The sequence below is a fragment of the Cynoglossus semilaevis genome, chromosome 4, assembly GCF_000523025.1.
Source record: "Cynoglossus semilaevis isolate Cse_v1.0 chromosome 4, Cse_v1.0, whole genome shotgun sequence".
Classification (NCBI taxonomy): domain Eukaryota; kingdom Metazoa; phylum Chordata; class Actinopteri; order Pleuronectiformes; family Cynoglossidae; genus Cynoglossus; species Cynoglossus semilaevis.
The window spans coordinates 6737090-6761893 of NC_024310.1; the positions used below are offsets into that span (position 1 = coordinate 6737090).

Consider the following 24804-nt stretch of genomic DNA (forward strand, 5'->3'; position numbering starts at 1 on the left):
TCTATTTAAAGGTTTCGGTTATTTTTTTTCCTTCTCTTTCTCGGAGGTTATAGGCCAGTAGCTGTGCTAAACAACCACCGAGCTTAGTGTTGTATTAAAGCACAGAAAGCTAACAATGGACGGGATAAAGGAGGATAAAGAGCTAACTCATCATCAATTACCCAGCTCCCTCTCTTCAAGGTGGGTTCGGACTAACTGGCTATTTCCCACAAATCCCTGGGATTACCTCATAGGTCATCTTGTCTCCATGGAACTTTCACAGATGTGTGGATCCTATTGACTGCCAGGTAATGTTTGCTCCATCAAATTTGATCTTGTCGGAACAGAAAATGGAAGTGTTCTACGAAGGTTAGCAATTTGACCCTCGTCCAGTTGCTTACGAGAAATATTAAATCATCAGTTTCTCATGTGCAAATCACAATGGCTCGGCCGGACTGTCAAACAGTTGTATTCTTTCCTATTTTTGTCAGCATTATTAATACTTTGATATTTGACGTGCCTCTGATCTAGTATCGTCTACAACAGTACACACAGGCACAAAGGCATTAATCATGTGATCATATTTGTGCACTTATAACAACTGATCTGCATCTAAAACACTAAACACATTGATGGTCTTTCTGTCTGAGCCACATATTGGACTTTACCTATTCCTCCACTAGGGCACAAATGCTTCATAATTGAGTAACAAAAACTAGAACAGATTATTTCAAAACTGCTCTGTTTAGTGCAACATTTTTCTGCTCAAATGTTTCTCTTTTTTCAACAGCAATTCCATCCAAAAGTTCAACCCTCCTATTTGAACCTACACTACTAATATCCAATGGATATTTAAACATCTGATGAAAAAAAAAAATCTAGTCCTTGATTTTCCAAACCACAGATGTTGGTTTAAAGAGTAACTTACTACAACAGCTGGTGCACCGATGATGAAGACATCAGAATCTGAGGCTCTGCAGACTCTTCTAACTTAAATGAGGTATTCATTAAAAATGTGTGTAAAAAACTTTTTAACTTCATCTGCCAGGAGCCCCAGGTCGGAGATATCAGCTCTGACTGCTCTTTGCCAATCTATCACTGAGGTTCACTGAGGTTTTGCAGAAAAATGTGAGGAGACAGGCAGGCAGTCGGAGCCGAGCCTAAATTCTGCAAAGCATTTCTTCTTCTTTGAAGTTAAATTCAAGCTGTGAAACTGCAGTTTATGCTAACCTCATATTTGACAACCAGGAGAGAAGAGTTCTGTGTGTGTGGAAAATACAGGGGGACGATGATGGCAATCCTCTGCATGAGTGAAGGCATCTTTATCGTGAGCCATTTGACTTAAAGCTGAGCATGAAGCTGCGTTCTCTCATGGTTCTGACACGTCGCTCTCTGCCCTGACTTTGAACCATCCCATCTGTGGGCTGAGAATGAAATCGCTCGCAATCACAAAAGAAAGGAAAATTCAGCGCAAACTCAAACGGCGTCCAATTGCTCGCTGCTGATCTCACGCTGATCGATGCTGTGAATAATTGGGGCTTTTATGTGAATAATTTTTCATTAAACTATCAGCAATTGGTACATCTGTGAGGAACCCAGGAAAAACAGTACCACTGCCAACATGGCATTGAACCACACTGTGAACTGAATTTTTGAACAATGTTATTATTATGGATTGGATTGACTGTGGTTAAAGGGCTATTATGTGTTGTTGCGAGGTAAATTATATTATAACTATAAATAAATACACACTGATTTGATCACACATGACATTCATAATAACATATACAGTATATATACCAGTAATGCAAAGCCTCAAACTGATGGATTTACATCAGCCATGACAACAAATCTTTAGGCTGATGCAACTACGGAGCTTTTTCAGATAAAAAACAAACAAACAAGGTATAACAATCATTTAAAACCCTCATTCATGTCCAGGTTTTAACAAATAGTGTCTATATATAAATCTCCTGCTGTCCTTGAAAACTGTTTTCAATAAGTAATGTTTAACTGTTTGGAATGTTATTCAGTGTTTTAAGATGGATTACTCTAAGAAAGAGGAAAACCTTATGAACACATCAAACCTAACCTGCTTTTGTGGCCGGTGAAAAAAGAAGACATTCTTGGCTACTTCAATGGAAAAACCTCAGTATTTCCTTTAAATCCCCTGAGGTTTTCCTCCATGCTAATTAAAACTAAATCAAGACCAGCACTTGAAAAGAATTTCTCCCAGTAGGGACTTTGCTTTAAGGGAAGCACTCACCTGTGGAGCAGTCGTGGCCTGTCCAGTTGGGATCACAGCTGCAGGTTCCGGTGTCTGCCAGGAAAGCTCCGTGTCCAGAGCACTGGTCCATGCAGGAGGCCCTGGGGCTCTCGCATCCTGGCCCTCCCCATCCCACAAAGCAGTGGCAGTCTCCCTGGACACACACCCCTCGCCCCGAGCACGTTGGGTCCAGGCAGTCCACTAAAAAGGGTCCAGAGAGACAATGTTAAACATAACAAGCACCTGCTGGGACCGGTTTCAAGAGACAACCTGTAGTTTCTGTTTGAACTAGGAAAAAGAGACAAAAGCGGAGGCCAGTGCACTTCACTGAGCGCGTGTGAAGTGAATGTACAGATCAAGTTTCCCCAAGTGATGAACAAAAATACAAAGCAACACAAATCATTCCCTTTTAACCAGTAGGTTTAAAAGCCCACCAGAGCAGAACCGTAGTTCTACCTCTGCTTCTCCATCAAAGCATCAGAACAAACAGACACTATTCAAGTGAAATAAAACACAAGTGCTAGTTGAATTTAAGAAAGAAAATAAAGACTGTAAGAGCAGAAGTTTATTTTATGTGATGACCAGAAATATCAAAAAAAAAAACTGTAACAAAATCTGCTGCATAATACTTGGAATCAGACTTTTTAGAGTTTTCAGAGTTTTTATAGGTCATTTTTCTGCCTTAATGCTGTTTTCTCATGTGTTTAAATTAGTTATAACAAGTAGGTGAGGACTTTTCTTAAACGAACTAACTGTTGGTGCCGTTTTATTCAATTTATGCAAAATTCATAAAAAATAGCATTTTTTTCCCCCAGGAGATCTATCAGAAATCGCAAAAAGTAAAAGTAATTACAAAATAGAGGAATTTGTCAGTGCATTTTATCGCAATAGAATTATCCAAGATGCCTGCCTTTTATTGGAGGACTGCCGGTTCAAATCCCACCACTGTCCTCCTCAGGGATGGGTTAAATGCATATACATACAGTATACATTTCACTGTGTGGATATGTCTGTGTATATATATATATATATATGTATATATATATATGTATATATGTATGCAAAATGTAAATGCCTATTTCAAAGTATTTGCCCAGACTACAGACTGCCCTCTTTTGACTTGTTGTTACACAACTGTTTACTATTCGAGGCATCTAGGTTGTTGAAGTGCACAATCACAATCATAGCATTCATTCCACTGGACAATATCAGCATGGTTACACAGATGGTGAATGGTCACCAGACAGGCGAAAAGTCTAGCCGCTTCGAGCAGCAGGACGCGCCATGGCAGGCCCCCCTTTACCATGACATAAACGGGTATAAAGGCCGTTATAGGGAGACAAACAGGAGCCCTCGCCTCTTAGCAGATGGTATGGGCACCAGGAACAAAGATCAGAGGCTAACTGACAGCAAGTCTCTCCTGGCAATTAATCATTGTGCCTGAAGGTCGCACAGAAGAAAGGTAAAAATGTTAAAGGGCCCTCGTCCACCGTCGCTTCCACTCCTCACGGCTAACGCTTCACCCGAAATAGAATGGGGGTCTATGGATGTCACAAACCCCATTTATCAAACTCCCAGGGTCTATTTTTCATCTTGAAATGAGAGCCTTCAAGAGCTGACGAAAACAATGGCTCTTTCAATCTTATCTGCTGGAGCTGCATCGGGCATCTCCAATGTAGATTCCCACATGGATCTACAATGGGAAACGTATCTTATTGGAAATACTGGTTCTGCCCAATAACGTAACGTAAAAGGACGTGGAACACTGATGAATGATGGCCACTCTCACAGTCGATAGTATTGCTACACAGACTGGAAAAGTATTCCGGAGTTTTTCAAGTAGGTTGGTGATGTGCCAAACTACAACAAGACTGCCCTGTGCTTGTATTTTCACTTTATCCACATTTTAATTACCAATATTCCTCATTGAACAACAGCCCTGATAGGTGACTCAAGGAACGTCAGCTGCCACCAGAACTTGAAACCTGAAGCGTTGAGAGAGTGGCAGGAAGGAAACTAGCTGTTGTAAGATAATATCGATGCATACTCTATGCTTCCTCTTTTAAAGGCAGGTTCTGCAGTGTTTTCTTAGAGGCATTACAATGACATTTGGAAAAATTACCTTCTTCACAGTTTTCTCCTTTGTAGCCTGGGTTGCAGATGCAGGTCCCCACGATGCAGGTTCCATGGTTGCTGCACGTGATGTCAATGCACTGGTTGGTGGGAACATCACATTCGGCGCCTTTCCAACCGCTGTGACACATGCAGCGACCTTTAAGGTATTGACCATTCCCGCTGCACAGCACTGGACACGCAGCTTTGAAAAGAGCAGACGACACATACACACCGATGTGAGCGGACTCCTGCAGGCACGGCTTCACGAAACTGGTCTGTTTTATTCACTGCAGTCCCACTGTCAGAATGAGCTTTGGGATTTATTGTTTTTAAGAGTAAAAAACTAATTTATAGAGTACAATTTGCAGCAGAATTTGATACTATGAGTGCAAATTCAAGATGTGTTCAGAAATTGTAAATCTGCAGCTAAGACTAGCTTCTATTTTAGCATAATTACACACGTTTTTATATTTTTAATTTGCTCAAGAAAGAATGGAGCCGTGATTTTACTAATTGAAAAAATGAATCATTACCAGCTTCGCTATCTGAGGCTGTGTCCCTTTTTACTGATATTCACGTATCCTTTTATTTGTGACACAATACTGGAGAGATAGAGGTATAATTGGACCAGCTGATTTTCATGAGCGATATGTAGAACAATTAAAAGAAATGGTGCAATTAAATCCCCTTTGTTCAGTTTAGGCAGTGATTAAAATTTGGTCAAAACCTGTAAAGTTGAGGAAAATGAAAGCCTTTATTGCAGCCAAGACTTACCCCGCCCACAGTCAGGTCCTTTAAATCCTAAAAAGCAGTGACACGTTCCGGCGATGCAGTCGCCGTTCCCAAAGCAGTTGCTGGGACAGTCATCGATAGATTCTGCAAAAGAGTCAGTCAGAAGCCGACATGAGAGATGTGGTTTAAATACATGTTTCTACTCCCACTCATTTTCTCAAAGTGGACTATTACTCCGTCGTTAATGACGGTGATAAAAACAGACTCCACTTCTGTCAACATTTCAATTTCACCACAATGAAAAACACGTCGAATGTTTTATCGACGTCCCGGAGAATTCACTAAAAGAGTAAACATCCTGGATCATCTAGAAAATCTATGCACAAGACATAGGGGAAATAACTCCTCAGCTCTGGAAGCAGTGGTTTTACTGCCTCATCTGGGGACGGATGAAATCTCACAGCTCATGTCAAGAAAAGTGTGTACACCCCCCGAAAACAAATCAACAATAAAACTTGTAGTATGTTTCAAGGGAGCCACTATTTAACGGGATCTTAGGACTGTGTCTGGGTAGGTAGATTGACTAGCATGAGTAGGAGTTTTTGGCTGGGTTTGCGATTTATATTCAGGTGAGACTTATATATTAAAATATATAATTTCACATGTTCATTATTTAATGACAGCCGCTAGCTGGCTGGTGCGACTTATACTCCGTAGCAACTTATATATGTTTTTTTTCTTCTTCATAATGCATTTTTTTTTTTGCTGGTGCGATTTATAGTCCGGAGTGACTTATTGTCTGGAAAATACGGTAATGATTCTGAGCATATGGCTGTTTTATATGATCCTTTATCATGAATTTCTTTCCTTCTGATAGGAGAATACCAACCCCTTATTGCACTTAAGTTCTTACACATTGCTTTCATAAATGTAGCATATGCTCAGCTGGTCTGCCTGCAGTCCAGATCTGTCACTGAAAATGCCTGTTGCATGATAGAGTTAGAAGATAGAATACTGACCTATAACTGTTAACCAGCTTAAATATTCATTGCAACAGTAGTACTCCATTATTATTCATGTCAGGCGTTGACATTCAGATCAGTCACATTCTTACCCTTTTACATTTCATCCAAAGGCCTCTACGTCATAGGGGTTGTTATAGAGATCATCATATAGAGTGCATCTCCTTGACTGAACATCTACTGTATGTGGCCTCCTGTGGTTTTCATCTCAGTAAACACAACAGGATGAAGTATTCTGTGCAGCAGAAGCATCCAGGGACAGGCCAGGGTGGGGCGGAATTAGTCAAAGGTAAAACTCGGCTTCCCTTCATTGGTTCGGAGCTGATCTGCCCACAGGAGTGCAGAGGGAGGCTGAGGGGCCTCTTCTAAAATGGGTCACTGGTCAAGTGCCCTTCAGCAGAAATTGAATCTCACCAACTGCCTGAGCTGTACTGAGCCGTGGAGGGATGGAGTTGACCTTCAAATAGAGTGGCCCAGGTAAAGAAATATATGTGAACAATATCCAGGAGAGAAACGCTGGGAGACACAAGAAGCATTGTTTTTAAGACACCGCCTGTAAAATTATTTTAGTGTTTTCCGACAGCGTTGGTGGGAAGAGATGTCTCATTTTCCTGCGAGCGAGGCACCTTGTGTCGCTCGCATGGATTAGATGAAAAGCCTGCTTGTTGCACATGGCCATGCCATAATGCGTCTGAGGGATAGAGTTTCCCTGTCTTTAATTTGAGTTACTCCTCATTACTCGGCTGTGGCTGCGCGGCGTTGTGAAATGTGTCGTACTGAATGTTGTGCATCACAGCCCTTTGGGGCATGAAGCCATTTGTCCCTGCTGCCTGGTGCCAGACATACTTCAGCCTCTACTCTGCTGCCGGTGCAGCAAATCGCAGCAAGAAAGAGAGGCAGAGATCCAGCACCGATGTCTTACTCCTTCCCATCTCACTCTGCATAGAACAGCTCATCATTCAAAAGTTCTGCGCATCCTCGGAGAACATGGCACAGCTCTGATTAAACCGGCCCACTGCACAGCACACACTGGTCTCCTAACCAATTGCAGAGGCTCACACAATAGTTAGCTGCCTGGATATGAGGGGTAATGAATTTCAATGAAGCTCTGCTTGAATCCATGATTTATGTGTTGGCCTACGTTGAGTGTGTGGCTAAGAGATATTCATGGTCTCCCCATCCTGCTCTCACAGCAAATGGCCAACAGCCACAGAGAGTCAGTCTGCTGAACTGCACCGGCATTAGAGCAAGTTCTCAATTACTCTGTTAAATGTAGCGCTTGGTTGGCCGTTTTACCACAGAAATTCCCATGATAGATAAAGATAAAATTGCCTCAATTAGAGGCCAATTAAAGCAGACTGACTGGCCTTTTAATGTGTCAGAGGAATGTTGTTCAGAAAGTGAAATCTGTCTGTGTTTTTCTGGTTGAGCAATAAATTACAATTCCATTTCAGGGTTATTTGTCCTTCAGCAGAATCCCTCATTATTTATCTTCTCCTCCACGTTTTTGGATGAGTTTTTACTAAGGTTTCATTTTTTGTTTTCCTTGGAATGGCTAAAAATATCCACACTGATTTCATCAATTTCTGAATTTTAGGTTTTATATTGTACTATGATTTTTGTAATTGGACATTTTTGTCTGTCATTTTCCCCTGACCTTTGGTAATCAGGTCTGACTTTGGTCGATCACAACAAGATATCTTTTATTTCCAGCAGAATAGTAGAAGGTTAAGGAAACACTCTTCTGTGTAGCTTGCTTTAACACTCCACTAAATTATTTTAAAACACTGTAATCCATGGTGGCAAAGTCTACGCTCCCTAAGTACTGAATTATTTAAAAACACTGTAATCCCTAAAAACAGATTCTCACTGAAAATAGAAATACAATTACCATGGTGGCAAAGTCTACGCTCCCTAAGGGGGGCCCACCCTCCACTTTGGGAACCACTAAAGTAGACCCTAACATAGCCTAATGATTTTTTCTTAGTTCTTGCATGTAGTCATATTGACTAATTAACTATTATTTGCTTGCCTTTTGTCTTATCCTTGTCATATCATCTCCCTCCATCATTTCAAAGCTATAGTTCCCTTTTTTTATTTTTATGGCTGTAAGAGATCTAATGTAATTTATCCTTGAAATATATCCTGACTATATGTCATAATGTAATCTTTAGCTTTCTTTGGGTGATGTTATTGTTCACATAAATGTTTATTAGGGCCTTATATAGCGGTGGAAAGTTCAGGGAAACAAAGACAGATTTCTGTCATTGACTTTATATGCAGTGCATTATTAAGGGTCTTTCTTTGCATTTCTGTGCACAAGCTGCACAAACCACAGAGTGGAATCTTCTTTGCATGATTGTACTTCAGGGAGGTATAACTATTGCCAAGTTTGCAGACAAACCACTCCTCATTTTCCAAATTGCCACCTAACATCCCACCCACATAAGCACACGATGCTGTTTTTTTTTTTTAACTTAAAGGTAAAAAACAACAACTGCCCAGTTCCCTGTATGTTGTAAAACCCATCAAACCCGTACGAATGCAGTCCTCCACTGTTCTGGAGGACGGTGCCATTTGCGTGCTTCTATAAACCCGGCATGCAAAAGGCAGTGTTTCTGTTCTATGCCCACTCATCTGTCTTGTCATCGTCCCTCTGTCTCAGTCTACCTCCCTGTCTCTGTCCCTGTCTTCTCCCTGTCTTGCGTTGCATCCTCCGTGATGATTGACTCTCCAGAGGAGGCAGGCTGAATCCACGGCTCACATTTCCAGCCCTTTGTGGAGCACAAGAGAGCCTTTGTTTGGGGACGTTTTGCCTCAGAGCTTCTCCTGCCTGAAGGCGCAGGACAGGGCTGGAGTATTTTTCAGCACAATTTCAGGCTTAATTCACTATAGGCATCATGTTTCTGAGTTCTGACACTCAGACCTACCTCGGAAAGCTGTGATCATTTCATGTTTTCAAGTTTTAAAAACAAGCATCAAACATAAGTGAAAAAGTATATGCTAAAAAAAAAAAAATCCTCGTTGACAAACATGAAAATGATACTGAAAAAATTGTACAAGAACAATCTGAACGTTTTAAAGTTTTAAGGTATCCCAATACCACATTAAACTAAACCTAAATATCTATCTAGTTTTTTTTTAAATTGTGGATGAAACAGCTCGGTGAGTCACCAGTTCCCGACCCATTCATACATCGACACTGTAGATATATCAACAGGACCAATGTGGAACTGATTAGCAAACTGGGCCAAAACTAATTACAGGATGAGAAATACCAAAGTCTTTACTATCAATGACTGTAGTTCAAGAAGGATTCCGGTCAACATCTGTACGTGGCCCACTTAGAAAATGGTCCACTTACTTTGGCTATAAATCTTTGCTAACAGAAGTTTATCGTTCAGACTAGCAAGAGAATTGTAGACTGGTTTAGACTAAAATGTATGTTAGAAACATTAGAAGAAATGGAGAGACGTGTAACCCAAAGAACACTGTACCGAGATAATCATTCTGTGGAGACGCAGGCCAATCTCAGGAGATTGGTAGAGTTACATGAGAGACTAATAGTTATTGCTCGGTCATTTCAGGAGTTTGGGTTTTCCTCAGTTTCCAATACACAAAAAGTCAAAGTTTACTTTAAATCATTTGAAAACACCACATCCCCACAACAAGAAGCTAATGCTATTGACTGGAATGGACAGCATGAAATAGAAAATCTGTGCAATTAAAGACTAGTACTACAGACTAAGACTAGTGTGTTTTTTTGATGAAAAAATCCCTTTGACTTTAGCCTTCATTGAGGGACAATATGAGGGTGGTAGGGGAAATCAACCTATGCTGAGGACTGTCTTCATGGTGACCTTTGATAAAGGGTCACAAGTGATTTGTCTAATTTTCTTTCTGAAAATCTAGTGTTAGCCGTTTAACTGAAGCTGTTTTGTCCAAAGATGCATCAAACACACTTCTACGGTTCTTTCCTCTTGCCGTATCATTTGTTATCGACTGTATTCCAGACGTTGTCGGCACAGCGAGGGGGCACGCTGCATCCCTCACCTGTCTCCTCTTGGTGTTACATTTGTGTTGAAGACAGCTATTCATCGATCTGTTGCCTGGCACAGCCTCTGTCACAGATGGACTCTGGCCCAGGAGCTTTTAATTAAAGAGCATGTGAGAAGAGCTCGCAGCTGCCATCCCTGTGAAAGTCGACACCTCAGGCCCTCTCACACCTTGCTTGATACAGCAGCGCTAATCAAAGGTGCTTTAGGGAGAACAAAGAGGGAGTGTACAACAGGAAAATTGCCGTCGCTAAGAGAGATCCACGTTTGAAACACAGCTGTGTGCCATGCCAGAGGAAGGAAAAATATTTCCAACTTTGATTTATGGAAAGTAGATGGAAATTGGAGCAAATCGTGATCAAAAATGGCAGTAGCAGGAGGCTACAATCATACTTTGAATTGTATGCAAATGATCGCCAGAAGCTGGACCCCTGATTCAGTTGGAAGACACTCAGGCTAATGAGGAGATTAGGATCTCTGGTTGCCCTACTCTGGAGCATGGCAGGGTAGCACTGATGTCCTGATTTTCGTAATATTCGACTTCACCTTGATTAACCCACTGTGTCCTTGGCAGTTGAAGATCTACCCCCTCCCCCAAAAACACATCTCCGACTCATGCTGAGAGTCAGACCCGCTGTGGGTCTTGCTGGTTGGTATTATGGGGATTATGTAGGTGGAAACCACAGGTATCAGCTGGGGCACTCACCTATGGCAGTGGTGAGGAAGGAGACAGTTTCTGTTTCTTTTCCGTCGTTGTAGATGGCCAGGTGCCAAATGCCGGAGTCCATATACTGAATGAAGCCTGTGTCGTGGCTGGAGGTGATTGCGATGAGGCTGCGTTGCATGGCCACAGGCCCCTCTAGACTGTGGGCATCCTGGGCAAGGAGCCGCCGTCCATCCAAAAGCTCTACAAAGTCAAACTGCAGACAGATACACAGAGAGTGAGAAGGAGTGATGGATGGACCGCAGACATGCCATTAGAGTGACATGTGAGACTAAAGTGCTTTCAGCCCTCTTTATAGCAGAGCATCATTTGGTCTGCATGAATAACTCATCATTTCAGAGCAGCCGCAGTCTCAGAACATCGAGGCTGGATAAGGCAGTAATAATTTCATACTCCACGTGTCTGATACCAGAGCCTGGTTAAAGGGATCAAAGTGAAGGGAGGGAGGCTGGAGTAAATAAGGTTACTGCCAAATTAACTTACTCTTTTCTTATAAAATGAACTCTGTGAACGTCGGCGGGGCAGCATTTCATTCCATCTACATATAAAAGTCAGTCCTGACTCATCAGCCACTCTGTGGTGAAATATGTCACACTGTGAAACTCCACATAAGATTATCTAGGCTGAAGAAAGAAAAAACTAAACACCAGGACATAAATGATGCCTTAACGGAAATAGGATGTATCACGCTGGACTTAAAGGAAGGAAAAAAAGTCGTGCCTTAAACAATTTGTTCATTTACAGGAGGAAACGTGAACTGTGTGAACCGAGCAGTCAGTTATGATTAATAATATCAGATCCTGCGAAGCACACAGATGGTAAAATTAGTACCAAGAAAAATCTCCTCCTCTTGACCCCTGCGCTCCATGTTTTTTATGTGATTCATTGATGATATGGAACTGAAAAACCGCTATAAATCCTTTCCGGAACAAAGAAAGTTATTCATAACAATAGAGAGATTTATGAATAAGTTCATATTCATACCATACAAGGAGGGCAAGTTCTTTTTTCACCCTAAAACAATAGCCCAATTCATAGGGGAAGAATGGGAACAGGAAGCAAGTACTTATACCACACAGGTGTTACACACTTATTTACCGTGAGCATCTATTTCCTGTGGAAACACGTTCATTTTCCCTCACAAATGGAAAAATAATGCAAATGAAAGCCCTAATAATACAGGAGTTCAAACATTTTTCAAGGGAGTGAAAATCCAATTATAAATAAAATACCTACGGGTCATTCTTTGGTATAACATTTGACAATGATAAATATGGGATGTTGATGTGACAAACTTAAAGACTTAGCGTAGCATTAGCCAACTGTCAGATGAGTCAAACTGATACAAAGCAGAAAACCTGAGTTCAGCTTAGCTGAAAGGTAACTAAAGGGTGAGTCTGGAAATAAATAAAAATTAAAAAAAAAAAAAAAGCTCTAAATATGGTAAATGTTAGCCCTAAAGATCTTGTATTTGATGATTCAAACTACTCTAATTACATGCCATATTAAATTTAATTAATAAAAAAATAACACAGACATTCATTGAACAACATCTAAAACATAATCGTTTTGAAGGGTAGTTGAATTGTCTTGTTGTTCTTGTGGTGTTTCTCACCTGTGTGTGTGAAGGAGGTAGACCTCTCCGTCCATAGATTCCCACTAAGGCATCTTTGCTTAGGGACACGTTAAACTTCAGATACATGGGATGATCAATGAAGACCTGGGACCTCCAGAAGATACCAGGAGGAATCTGCTGAGCGACCTTGCGGCCCACGTCAATCTCCCCCATATCTATATAGCTGTCATCTGGGAACAAGCTGTCCAATTTGCCTGCAATGCACACAAAGTAAATGGGTCAGAGAGATCACACCATTAATCCAGCATGTTGAGGGCAGAGGGAGTCAGTCTGCCGAAGCATGATAGTCTGACCATATCATAGACACTCAATCAAATCGCTGACAACCAGGAAGAAAAAAAAAAAAAAAAACACATAATGGATGAACCCTCTGACCACGACCAAGAATCCCAGTCCATATTCCAGAGGAGGACAGGACACAAAAGGCTGTAAGAAATAATTTGATGTCATGTCTGTCTGGACGTCAAACTTAATCCAAGTTGTGTTTTTGTGCTGACTTTTCTGAAACTAGGAAAAGGCTGAGTTGTTACATCTGTGTTGATGATAAATGGCACACTGACGGACAAACAAGACGCACTGTTTTCTGTTTGGTCGATTACAGGTCTCCAGTGTCATTGGCCTGAGGCAAAACTGGAAACAGTTAAAGCCTCTTAACAAAGTGCATTTTAATTGTCTTCTCTGCCCAGAGCTGTGAAACCTGAGAAATCTGTGGGGTGAAGTGATGACCAAGGTAAATTACAAGAGTTTGAGAGATTTGTCTTTCACTGTGATTTCTCATGGTCTTTCTGTATGAAGTGTCCATGTTCCAGCCATGGTTTTCCCTGGGAGCTCCAGTTTCCTCCCACTGACTGGGGAATTAGTTAATTGGACAATCTAAATGGACCATGGGTATGGATGTGAGGGTGAATGGTTGTGTGCCTCTCTATCTGGTCCTTTGAGGGAATAGTGAACTGTCCAGGGTTTACCCTGCCTGTGCCTGATGAACTGCTGGGATTTGCTCCAGATCCCCAACAACCCTAAAAAGGATGACGAGGTGTAAAAAGATTAAAACGTGGTTGGTCGGGCTGTAAAAGTTAAGCGTTTCATTTTTTATCACATCTGACTTTGTTGCATTTAATTCCCAATGTCTGAGTGCACTCAAGTTGGTCTTTAGCATTGTAAGCTATTTCAAATTAAACTTTATGTTCTATGTTTTACTGTGTTTTTAAATGTATTTTTATACTTTTATTATATTGTATATCTCTCATAGAAATTGCTGTAAAATTGTTGTTTTTGGTTTTCTTCTACCATTTTCTACCTCAAATTAAACATTCATATGAAAATTTACCAAAAATCAAAATGAATCGGTTGGGCAGGAAATAGAGGTCGAAATAAGACATTTTCAGCGCTGTGATAAAATACATTCATAATTAAAGTATAAATATTAGAGTGAAAAGTGTATTTATAGCAGGGAGGGATGTGTGATGCCAGAGTCGCTCAGGTACGAGGCTCTCTGCCAGCATTTAGCCCATATGCTCCATAATACCACTTGTATTGGACTCAGTGGAAAAGGCAACATCTGTTTGCTCATGTCGATGAACTCATTTCTGAGACGATGTCTGACTCCATAGAAACTGCCCCCAGGAATTGTGGCAGACTCAGATTGAGGTTCCAAGTGGCACAGCAGATGGTGGTCTTTTCTGGACCAATAAAGGAGGTTTTTTTTGTTTAATAAGCGGCAACAGGAGGAACTCCTGTCTGCTAAACCTGGCTTTTACATACTGTTAATACTCCAGCACTAAGGCCAGACTACTGTGTGTGTGTGTGTGTGTGTGTGTGTGTGGACTCATCAGGGTGTTTACATCATACATGCAGATCTGTAATAGCACCTGTCAAGGTTCAAAAATGCAAATAGTGTTTTTCAACAACTTTGGAACTCCTCCTCCCCTCTACTCCAACGGACACAGTGTGTCCCTACTGGATGATGGGCTGGACTGAACCCCCATGCAGGCCGGTTTTGGCCCACAAGCCGTATGTTTGACACCCCTGGTGTAGCTACCCAGTTGAAAGCTCACCTTTTCAAAGTAACACCAAGATGTTAATATTAAAAACTATGTCCACGTCAAGTTAAAGATGTTTATGTCCTTTTTAAGACACATACAATTCTTATAGCGATGTTAGCTTCATCCTGCAATCCAAATACCTCAGCCAAATCTGGGTTGCAAAACTCAGACTGACTGACTACTAGAGATGCATCAGGAGCTGTAATTTATTATTTTTATTTTACAACAGCTAGTGAAGTAACCCCAATTGGCTACCAAGATTTTCCACTTTTGAGACCAGCTGTTAAAAAGTGTCTGCCTGTTAAGAGCAGCTGCTCAGAACAGGGCTAACCTGGTTTGCTGTCAGTGATCAACCACTGCCTTGGAAGTGTCTGTCATGAGGTGCAGGTCTTAAACCCTGCAGGCGATCGATAGTCTCCAAAGCGAAGCGCTTTGTTTGGAAAGTTCAGGAAGCAGTAAAAGTTCAGTTTCACATGCTCCGATTTATGATCATTCTGTTGCATCAGTGTAAATGTGATACTGTTCTCTTAAATTTGCAGTTTTCAATTAGTCTTTGGTAACCTGCTGAATCACTTTAGTTGTCTGTGTTTTTCTTTTAAAAGACCCGTTTTGTCGTGCAGCTATTATTGCACTTTTTTTTTTTATCTGGGTCTGAATTATTTATCTAATGGTCGGGACCGTACCATATAAACTGATTTTGTTTAAGTCCACCAGACTGGAAGTAAAATGCTCGACATATTACTGTACATGACAAATGTGATTAGTGGATAAAATGAAGATAAATATAAGGTATGTGTGTGTGTGTGTTGAATGAAGACTGATCTTTGCAATAATAGGTTTTCAGTGTTCCAGGAATACAACATAAAAAAAGTAATGTAGTATTGGAGGAGTACAAATGACTTGAGGACCGGAGTGGGATTTTGTGCAGAGGAGAGGCGGATAGGCCTTTAAAACATCTTTGGCTACTGCTACGCTGTGGTGCTAAAGGGTATTTCAGATTGGAAAAGTGCCATTAGTGCTGTGATAACATCAAAAGATACTTTCATAGGTTTTACATTAGGAGTGTGTTAAATGTTCATTTATTCATCGACTACTGCTGCTAATCCAGTTTGAGCTGGAGAGAATGCCAGCAGCCCATCACAGGAACACATATAAAGACACACAAACCTACGGTCACTTCAGTGTCAAAGGCACCTGGTACGGTATGTGTTTGACCATGAGAGAAAACCAGAGTACATGGAGAAAACCACCAATAACTCTCATCCATATATGTGTATATATGCAATGATTAACTTTGTATCAAGTGCATCATCATAATCAGGGGTCAAACTCTATGTTGTGGGTCACAAAATTAAAAGTACAGTATAGGAGATTTGGGTTTTTGGTCAAAACAAAGGTAAATATTTGATTGGTTGGAATAGGAATTCAAGAATGAAAAATTGAGAATAACTCGATAACCACACACAGGATAAGACCTTTGACCTTTGTGACCTAAATAAACCTATATTATCTGACACAGTTTCACAATTAATCTTAGCAGAACAATAAAAGTATGACTATTGATTTGGGCTCAGCTGTCCTGCTAAGGCTCAGTTATTGTCATCCCTGTTGTTTACTCAACACACTCTCTGCCATGGCCCTAAATGGAAACCCCGACTCCTGGAGTCATCTATATGGTAATAGGCCCATCTTTACCGATCGCCGTCCGCCACTGGCAAGCACTTGGTTAAACCTGGGCCAATTTGTTGAAGAATCAAAGAGAGCAAACTTTTCTTTGAGTTTGGCGTTTAGTAGCGTAGTGTGAGCACATGCTTCCATGGCTGCCAGAAAGGCCGGGCCCAGACTGGGAGATGAAAGGATCACATCCGGTCTGAAGGGGACAGAGCGGCTAATCCTCAGTCCCAGAAAGCAGTCCCATCTTATCCCTCCAGAAACAAATAACACTTCCCCACTTACAACAACTTTCAAAGGATTACAGAGCAGAACTCTCTGCATACCATGGAGACGGGAGGAAGCTTGACCAGAAAAGACCAGGAAACTTGCCTGAGCTTCCAAATGTCATCTATAAACTTCAAGATTGGAGAAACTTCTGACTTGTTTTCCATTTGTATTTAGTCGGGGTTTTTTTTTTTTTGTTGAAAAAGGAAGAATTTGTAGGAAGGAAAATGTTATTTTAAAAGGGCAATTTTCAAGTCAAATTTTGGGGATTTCTTTGAATTAAAGTTGACTTTAGGACAGAAGATTACCAGACAGGTTATTAAAAGACCAGATAATAAAAATGATGAGCATGTAGCATTGACAAATTTATTCAGCAGCTGATGGATCATTTTCTACGACGTTGGCTGACTTTGAAGGCTGGCCGTTACTTTGACAGGTTGTTATAGTTGTATAAACTTGGCAGAACTTTAATTTTCTTTCTGGCCCACCTCGGCTGCCGCACACCAGATGGATGTGGTATAACAATCAGCAGCACGTTAATGAAAAAAGTGCAAAAGCTATTTTGAGAAACAAGTGGAGTTACTTCACTGGAGAGAAACGCAGCGTATGGAGAAACATTCTGTCGACAAGAATGTCAACATGTTTAAGACATAAAGGTTTGTCAGTCCAAAAGCTCAGAATCTAATGGGAAAAACTTCATGTGTCAAACAGTATGATTTTTTTATTTTACGGCTAGAGTGCTATTTCTGTTATAGTGTAACACTGTTATTTGTTTTTTTAACAACAACTCCTGTGTAGAAATTTACATCTACTCAACTGCAGAAACTACTATTTTGGGCAAACTGTGTCTCAAAGTCTGGGAAATGTCAACATTTTATGGTTCCAAATTGTTCCTAGTTGAACTTATTTTACAGCTAGAAATATTTCACTCAAGCTGTAAAATAAATACAAGCTCACAGAAATGGAATACAAATGCACTTACTTTCATCTTTTCCTTTCCCATCAGGAATCTCCAAACCTGTGTTGCCAAGTGGTGGCAAGCTCAGGTCAGTGGGGAAAGGCAGGCCACTGGTGTTGTCCTCTGGCAGCTGGTACAGATCCCTCTGCATGGGCTGCAGATGCCAGTTCAGTCCAAAAAGATGCATGGCTAAAAAAAATAAAAAAAATAAAAAAAAAATCACACAGGGAAGAATTGATGTATTTCTTATTGTCTTGGACCATTAAATGTATTTAACAATTATTATATATATTCAATTTTAACTGTAAATAAAATCAACATTGAAATATCTCAATCAATGGGACTGCGTCTCTGTTGTTGTTGTTGTGAAAATGTGTTATTATCCAGAAGAGATGTGAGGCCAGAGAACGAACGGTTAATTCGGAACAACAATGAACAATGAGTGGCTTAATGGTTAATAGCATTTCCTTCCAAAGTGCTGAGGAGTGAGTTCAGAAGACGGATGAACTCGTAAGACGACATCTGTCTTCAAACACCAGCACTGACATGGAATGTTCCCAGTGACCTGTCATTTTATTTTTCAACCCCAATCTAATTGACAAAAGAAGAAAAACCTCAGCAGGGAGACCCCGTGGATGTGAGCTTAGAGGATGATGCCAGCTGATATTTTACAAGGTCGACAAAAGGAATGTCATTTGCAACAATGGTAGAGCAGAGCGGGACAGAGAGGGAGGGGCAGGCACTGACAGATCACCAATAAGAGAATGGACAAGATGAGCTTAGCAAGGCAAAAGCCACCGTAGAAGTGGACCGTCAGCAGAAACGGCTCCTCAACTCAATACAGCTCATTTATTGGTTTGTTGCATCGCTCAAGCTCCTCGAGTGCAAAACACCACTCAGTTTGAGAGAGTAAGAATTATCTGAAGGTAACGTGTCAGTTTTATCAAAGTATGTTAAAGCTTTTTCCTTTTAAATACCTCACATTTCTGCTTTTGTTTGGGTTTAAGAACGAAGGCCACGGTTCAGTGACAGCCAGGATTTGCATTTTCCCAAATGTTGCAAGCACTTAAATAAACAAATATTATTTTTTATCAGTTACTGGGGTAAAATGCATTATGGAAACAAGTGAATTAAATTTACCCAGCTGAATCATGAGATATAAAAACAGGATATTAAACCACAGAGGGCAAAAGTCTGCACCGTCATTGATTTGTATTTGCATCAGATTTGATTTGTTGGATATGACACGACTGCATCTCCATGATAGTTTATATATATATATATATATATATATATATATGAAATAATAATTATAATAACCTTTTGGTTAACTTTAGTTTATTAGTTTTCTCTTTGTTTATTAAAAATCCTGACTGCTATATTCTGGATCCACAACATAATTTAATAGAATCATCCTAGGCCCAAAAAAGCTCTCCCTGCAAAGTCTCATGAAAACCCATAAAGAGCTAGTTCTACTAAACCACCCAGCACCAGGATATGGGTGAAATATAACTGCTATAGAGGCAAAAAAAAAACCTAATTTTGAACCATGTCTGCCTTTTTATGCAGTCAGTTGTGTTTGATACGGTGAAAGAGTGGCTAATATTTTTTTAAGTGATAGCATAGTAATATTTTTGAACCGACCAACAGTGAAGATCAAAGTAAAACCAGGAGAACGGCATCAGGTTTTTGTTTGTTCATTTCCTGAGCAAGTGACAGTGTCAGCGGAGGACACTGACAGACAATCCCTAAAGTTGGTAGACAAAAATAACAGCTGCTTCTGATTTGCAGCTCTGCATCAACTGGAAACGGAAGAAGAGTTAGCGTATGCTTCTGGCAGAACCATCACAACGTCTCCATGTTTGGGTGCAGATCCAAGTGTCCTGGTAATCACCTCTTTGTAAGCGTCAGTCTTCATCCCATCTGTCCCAGAGGCCACTGATAGAAAATGGCTGCAGCCACCACCAGCACCAGCACCAGCACCCGCCCAACCCCCCTCCAACACCCCCCTTGTGCTTAAAGATTTGCTTCAGTGCCTTCCTGGTGACTGTGATATGCGTAGTGCTGGAGCAGAACCAGAGCGAGGCCTCCTGATTCGGTTTTGCTTACTTTTCAACTTTGCAAACACTTGGCAATTGCACCTTCGCAAGGTTGCTGCAATAGGCTACAAAATGAAGACAGGTTGCAGGAATAACGAGGTCTTTCTAATGAGATGGCCACTGGCAGAGACAACGCCGACCTGTCAGGATTACTGTGCTCCGCAGCATCACGTATTTTGTTCTTGAGCACATGTTGTGCCTGCTTTTCGCTCATCTCTTGGCAGGAAGTTGGGTCACGCCATGTGCCAATTAGGGAACAGAGGTACTGTAGTCGAAGTCTTCGCAGCCAATCTGAAGAAGTCCGCGTTCATAGCTATGGGTCATCTGCCAGGATTCCTCTTCCTCTGATCTGAGGAACACTCTCCAACTGGTGCACACTTCAAGGCTGGCTGTGATGAAAAGACGTTTTTCATCCTTCTGGTTGAAATCTTCAAAATTCTAGCAAAATACCTTCAGGTATTTAAAAAAAGCAGAGTTCAGGGCGTACTCCTGTGCGCTTTGGCATGGAAAGTGTTTTAAGCATCTGTGTTACTGATCTGTTTTGATTATACTGCCAGTCCATGGTGTGATTTACTAAAGTGCAGAGCTACGGTACGTATTCATTATTTTTAGACTCACAGTAACTGAGAGTTTCCAGACCTCAGGTTGAGACAAATAATGACAAAAGCAGCACTGCTGCCTCAGGAAACAAGGTCTTGACAATTAGATTCTCTTCAGAACGAGGCTCAGAAGTAAAACGTAACAATGTGCACAATGTATTTCTCTGCCGGTGTAATTGCAGTAATGTTGCAAATTCAACAACTCAAAAATCATCTATAGTACACAGATCTGACGCCTGACCAGATGTCAATAAGTTCCTGCGACTCCACGTCTGCCCATGAGAAACTTTTTCGTTGTTTACTTTGGCTTCTTTGTTGCGTCTTCAGTTTCATGCTGTTGGCTGCCTGCCTACTGTCCAGACCTGTCTGGCTCTGAAAATACGTGGCACATTATAAAGTGCAAAATACAACTAAGGAGACCCTGGAGTGTTAACTGAAGTCGAATAGCAAGCAAAAAAAAAAAGAACTCCACCTACAGAGATAAAACAAGCTCGTAATTTTAAACATGAAATATTTTCTCATTTAAATAAAGGTTTTGAAGGATTTTCAAATCATAACATTAGGCTAACTCTTTCTCTCCCAACTCCATTAACACTGGGGTTTGTGGTAAAAACACGACAAAGGTCAAACAAATAAAAGGTCAAACAAACAATATTTCCTCTAGACTCTGTGGCAGATGGAGGAACTGCCCTGACCCCAAACTGAGTGTAAACACAACAGCACCTACCCTAATTTGAAAAATTTTAATTGGAACCACAAATAAAAATATGTCAACATTTCTAAGTTGGTTACAATTCAGGCCATGTGTTCAACTGTGAAGAGAGGTTCAGAAAATACAAATGGAAGAAGGAATGTGAAAAACAAAACTTTTTCCATTTAGGATTAAATTCTGGTTTTACATTGATGTTAAAAACAACAGACGATGAGACACACTGTAAAGAACATTTACAAACTAAATAATGAGTGAGGTTCTGCATACAGCAGCCGTGGCACACGCTCAGAGCTCGTCAGGTGTACCATGGGAAATGATCCGATTAAAATTAATTGGTCTATAACTGGTATTTATTTAGTGCAAACAATTTGTCTTTGTCAACGTAACAGTGACAGACCGAACAGTGAAATACTCTTCCACTAGGTGGCAGCACATGGCTATAATAACTTAAAAAAAGAGAGAGACCGTTGGAGAGCTTTGAGTATGTTTTTCTTCAATTCCTGCTAGTAAATCAGGGTTGTGTTCAACTAAACAGGCCAAGTCAAATATGAGTAGAATAAGACTAGAAGATCCTTTTAAAAGCTGACATATCAAAGTGTTACATCCTTGCCTGGACTTCTAAATTGACCCTTTTACAAAGCTGTGACCAAACAAAACCTCACTACGAGTCATAACATGAGTCATGAGGTGTAACTGGGTTCATTAGTCATCTCAACCAGAGTTCCCAATTAGAGGCCTCGATAATTAATTGTGCTTCAGACTCAATGCATTTCCTCATCAGCCTTTAATTAAATATGGCCCCTCGTTCCTGATTGGAGGCTGTGGTCTGAGGGAGACACAAGCTCTCCAGCACATTTACATGTGGTAAACGAGTAGATGGTCTGAGCTCTGCAGGGGATAATTACACAGTCTGATTAAGAACAGTCCGGCCCACGCTGCAGCTCTGCTGGCCAGGTCTGACTGTTCTCTATCTTCTGCTGCAGCCACACCAGATCAAAACAGAAGCAGGGCAGCGCCTCATCATTTACAGTTATAACTATTCACTTACAGCAGCTGAGAAACTGTTCAGAATAGAAAATGCCCCTAATGGCTGTAAATAGCTGCATGGATGTTAATCTATTTAAGTGATCACTGGGACATGATACATATCTTTAAGGTATGTCCTTGATGAAAATTTCATTATTATGCCACATAAAGGCCACGCTGGAGAATCTGTCTGTTCTTATTCCATGACTTCATGCAAATAAATCCCACCCTTCTCATCTCATCTCCATTATAATTGTTTCTGCATGGGAGTAAAATGAACAATGAAACCATTTATATGTTAAACAGGTTTCCACTGTCCATCACATGTACTGTATATAATATTAAGCATTGGACTGTGCATGAAACAACAGGCATTTTTGTTATGTTAGAATTAAAGGTTAGCACATGTCTCCATCAATCACTGTGTTGTGTTTCAACAACTCCTTCCCGTAGCTCTAATCTGACCAATTTAAATCGTTCTTTGTTTTTGTCTAAAGATCCTGGAGATAAATTGGTCTTAAAGACATTTGGTTGGCATTATAAAAATAATTTATGATTAGGATTCTTCTCTACTCTTGATCTACAAATATACTCAGTTAAAGGATGAGCTCAGTGGTAATCAGCAGCAAATACATATCAACAGTTTTAATCCCAGGTTTAAGAATATTTTTGAGCACAAACTTCAACTAGTGGCGCTTTGGCCCAAAGGCAACGTCTCTGTCATTAGTGTGGAAGCCCAGGTTTCACCTCCTGGGCAAGATCGAATCCCGGTTAGGGCGGGTGGTGCCTTCCAGTGGACTCACCACCCGCAGGAAGGTTCACGAGGGGCTGGTAAGGTGTGATTTGGGTGGCGGTCGTGGAGACGGATAAGCGGACGAAAATGGATGGATGGAAACTCCAACTAAAACAACATCACATATGTCACATGGCTCTTCGCCCATTGTAAACAAAACCCTACCTATTGTACTGTATCTGAGGTGTATGAAGGCATACATGTCTCTGAACATGTTGGTATGTGACCTTCACTCTCCCACAAATCCTCACCTTGGCAGAAACCAACCTCATATTTGCACTGGAATCTCTGCTTCATCCAAAAAACACTGGCTTATTCTAATCTCCTCTCTCACACCAGCCACCCATGGCTGCAGCATAATAAAAACAACAGGTATTTTTCCACACTCATCATCATTACTAATTGATTTTACCACAGTGTTTCACAGATGAGCCGGTAAAATTCTTGATTCCAACTGTTTTAAACACCAGGTCTTTAGAGGGAAATAAATAATCTGTTCAGTTTCACATTTCAAACTGTGAACTGTGTGGCTGACAAGCCGTTCTTATTTAAGTTAGCATGGCTCAACATAATGGTAGCTTTAATAAAACATCACTGAGATGGAGTAAAGGCTTTAGCTGTTTCTGTAAAGGATTAAAACAAGATTTTTTTATAACCACTTATCACCAAGTGTTCTTAGAAGTAACTAACTTCTAAGAACTTAGTGAGAATAAAATATATAATTTTTAATTGTTTTATAATAAAACAATAATTACTATTTAAATCTAGAAATGTATAAAAACAAAAAAAAATTAAAGGCATATATAGCAAAACAAGGAAATCAAGATAAAAACATGAATTATTAATAAAACACTCAACAGGTGCCAAAAATAGAAACAAAAAAAAAATTGAAAACGTAGAGTGAGTCCAAATGAAGACAGCACAACAAGCCAGGAAAACAGCATAGATAAATATTAGCCCAACAATTCCTAAAAGTTGGCAAGAAAATGTAGAGCAGACACATTCAGTGAACAACCATAAAAGTGATACAAAAATAAAACGACAATAAAAAAAGAGTCCAAGTGCCATGACTCGTATTCTTTGAATATTAGTACCATGAATAAGAAGAACCAACTTAAAAAAGATAATTTAGTTATAACGTTCCCTTTATTCCTCAGACTAAATTCTTACGGTTGGCTTTCTTCTTTTATCTTAAACAAAGTCCACTCAGCCGTCACACTGCTGGCCCTCAGCCCAGCGACACACATCTCCCCCTCTCTCTCTCTCAGGCCTGTAGCGTCGACAGAGTAGAACATTTGCATGATATTTGAGGTTTACGGAGTGTGGAGCGTCTTGAATGGTTTAATTCAGATATCACAGCTGAGAAGCGGCTCTGCTGGTCAGCCAAATCAAAGAAAATGAATATTCTTCATGCTCTGTCTTCTTCTGTATGCTGATGGCTGATGTCATTTTAATCCATTCCCTATCTGACCTATTCACATGAAGCCATGCATCCCTGAAGATTCAGCCAATCATGTCTGAGAATGATAATGTTACTTCAGACAAGGAGGCAGAGCGGTGCGACCGAGACAACCAATGCTTATGAAAGGAGCTGAGTGAGAGCAGATAGCAGAGGAACCGACGATGGAGGGAGGGTTATAAAGGAGAGCTATTCAACTGGATCATTCGGAGACCACATTTTCAAAAACCTGATATAAGGGGGCGGGGGTCCAACCACTGCCTTTGCCCAGCTTTTGCGACCGGAAGCTGTAAACCATAACTTATCCTGATAACAGAACGGGTTGTATTGGTTCCCAAAAATGTGCTCAAAGTTGAATAAACAGCAAACCATAAACATAGCAAAAGATATATATGTTAGTAAACAAAAATTTAAATATATATATATATATATATATATATATATATATATATATACACATATATACACACAAAAACAATATGTTAGGCAGCAGTATTTAATTCTGAGTTTTTTTAATTAAAAATTGGTATTAAACCGAAGAGAGGCAAAAGTTGGGCTAGCATTGGGCACGAATAGCTAAAAGAAACTAACAATAATCCCAGAAATAGCTACAACCTAGTAATTACAGTATAACAATTCAGAATGGAAA

General features: G+C 40.4%; 1 protein-coding gene across 1 annotated transcript in view; it reads right to left on the reverse strand.

Annotated features, from left to right (window-relative positions):
• The window catches only part of tenm4 (teneurin transmembrane protein 4), a 179676-nt gene that overhangs the window by 70347 nt on the left and 84525 nt on the right, over positions 1-24804 (reverse strand). Inside the window, 6 exon segments of the mRNA XM_025054911.1 lie at positions 2246-2446; positions 4368-4562; positions 5135-5236; positions 10876-11089; positions 12509-12723; positions 17492-17656. Of these exon segments, the coding sequence (XP_024910679.1) occupies positions 2246-2446; positions 4368-4562; positions 5135-5236; positions 10876-11089; positions 12509-12723; positions 17492-17656 (1092 nt within the window).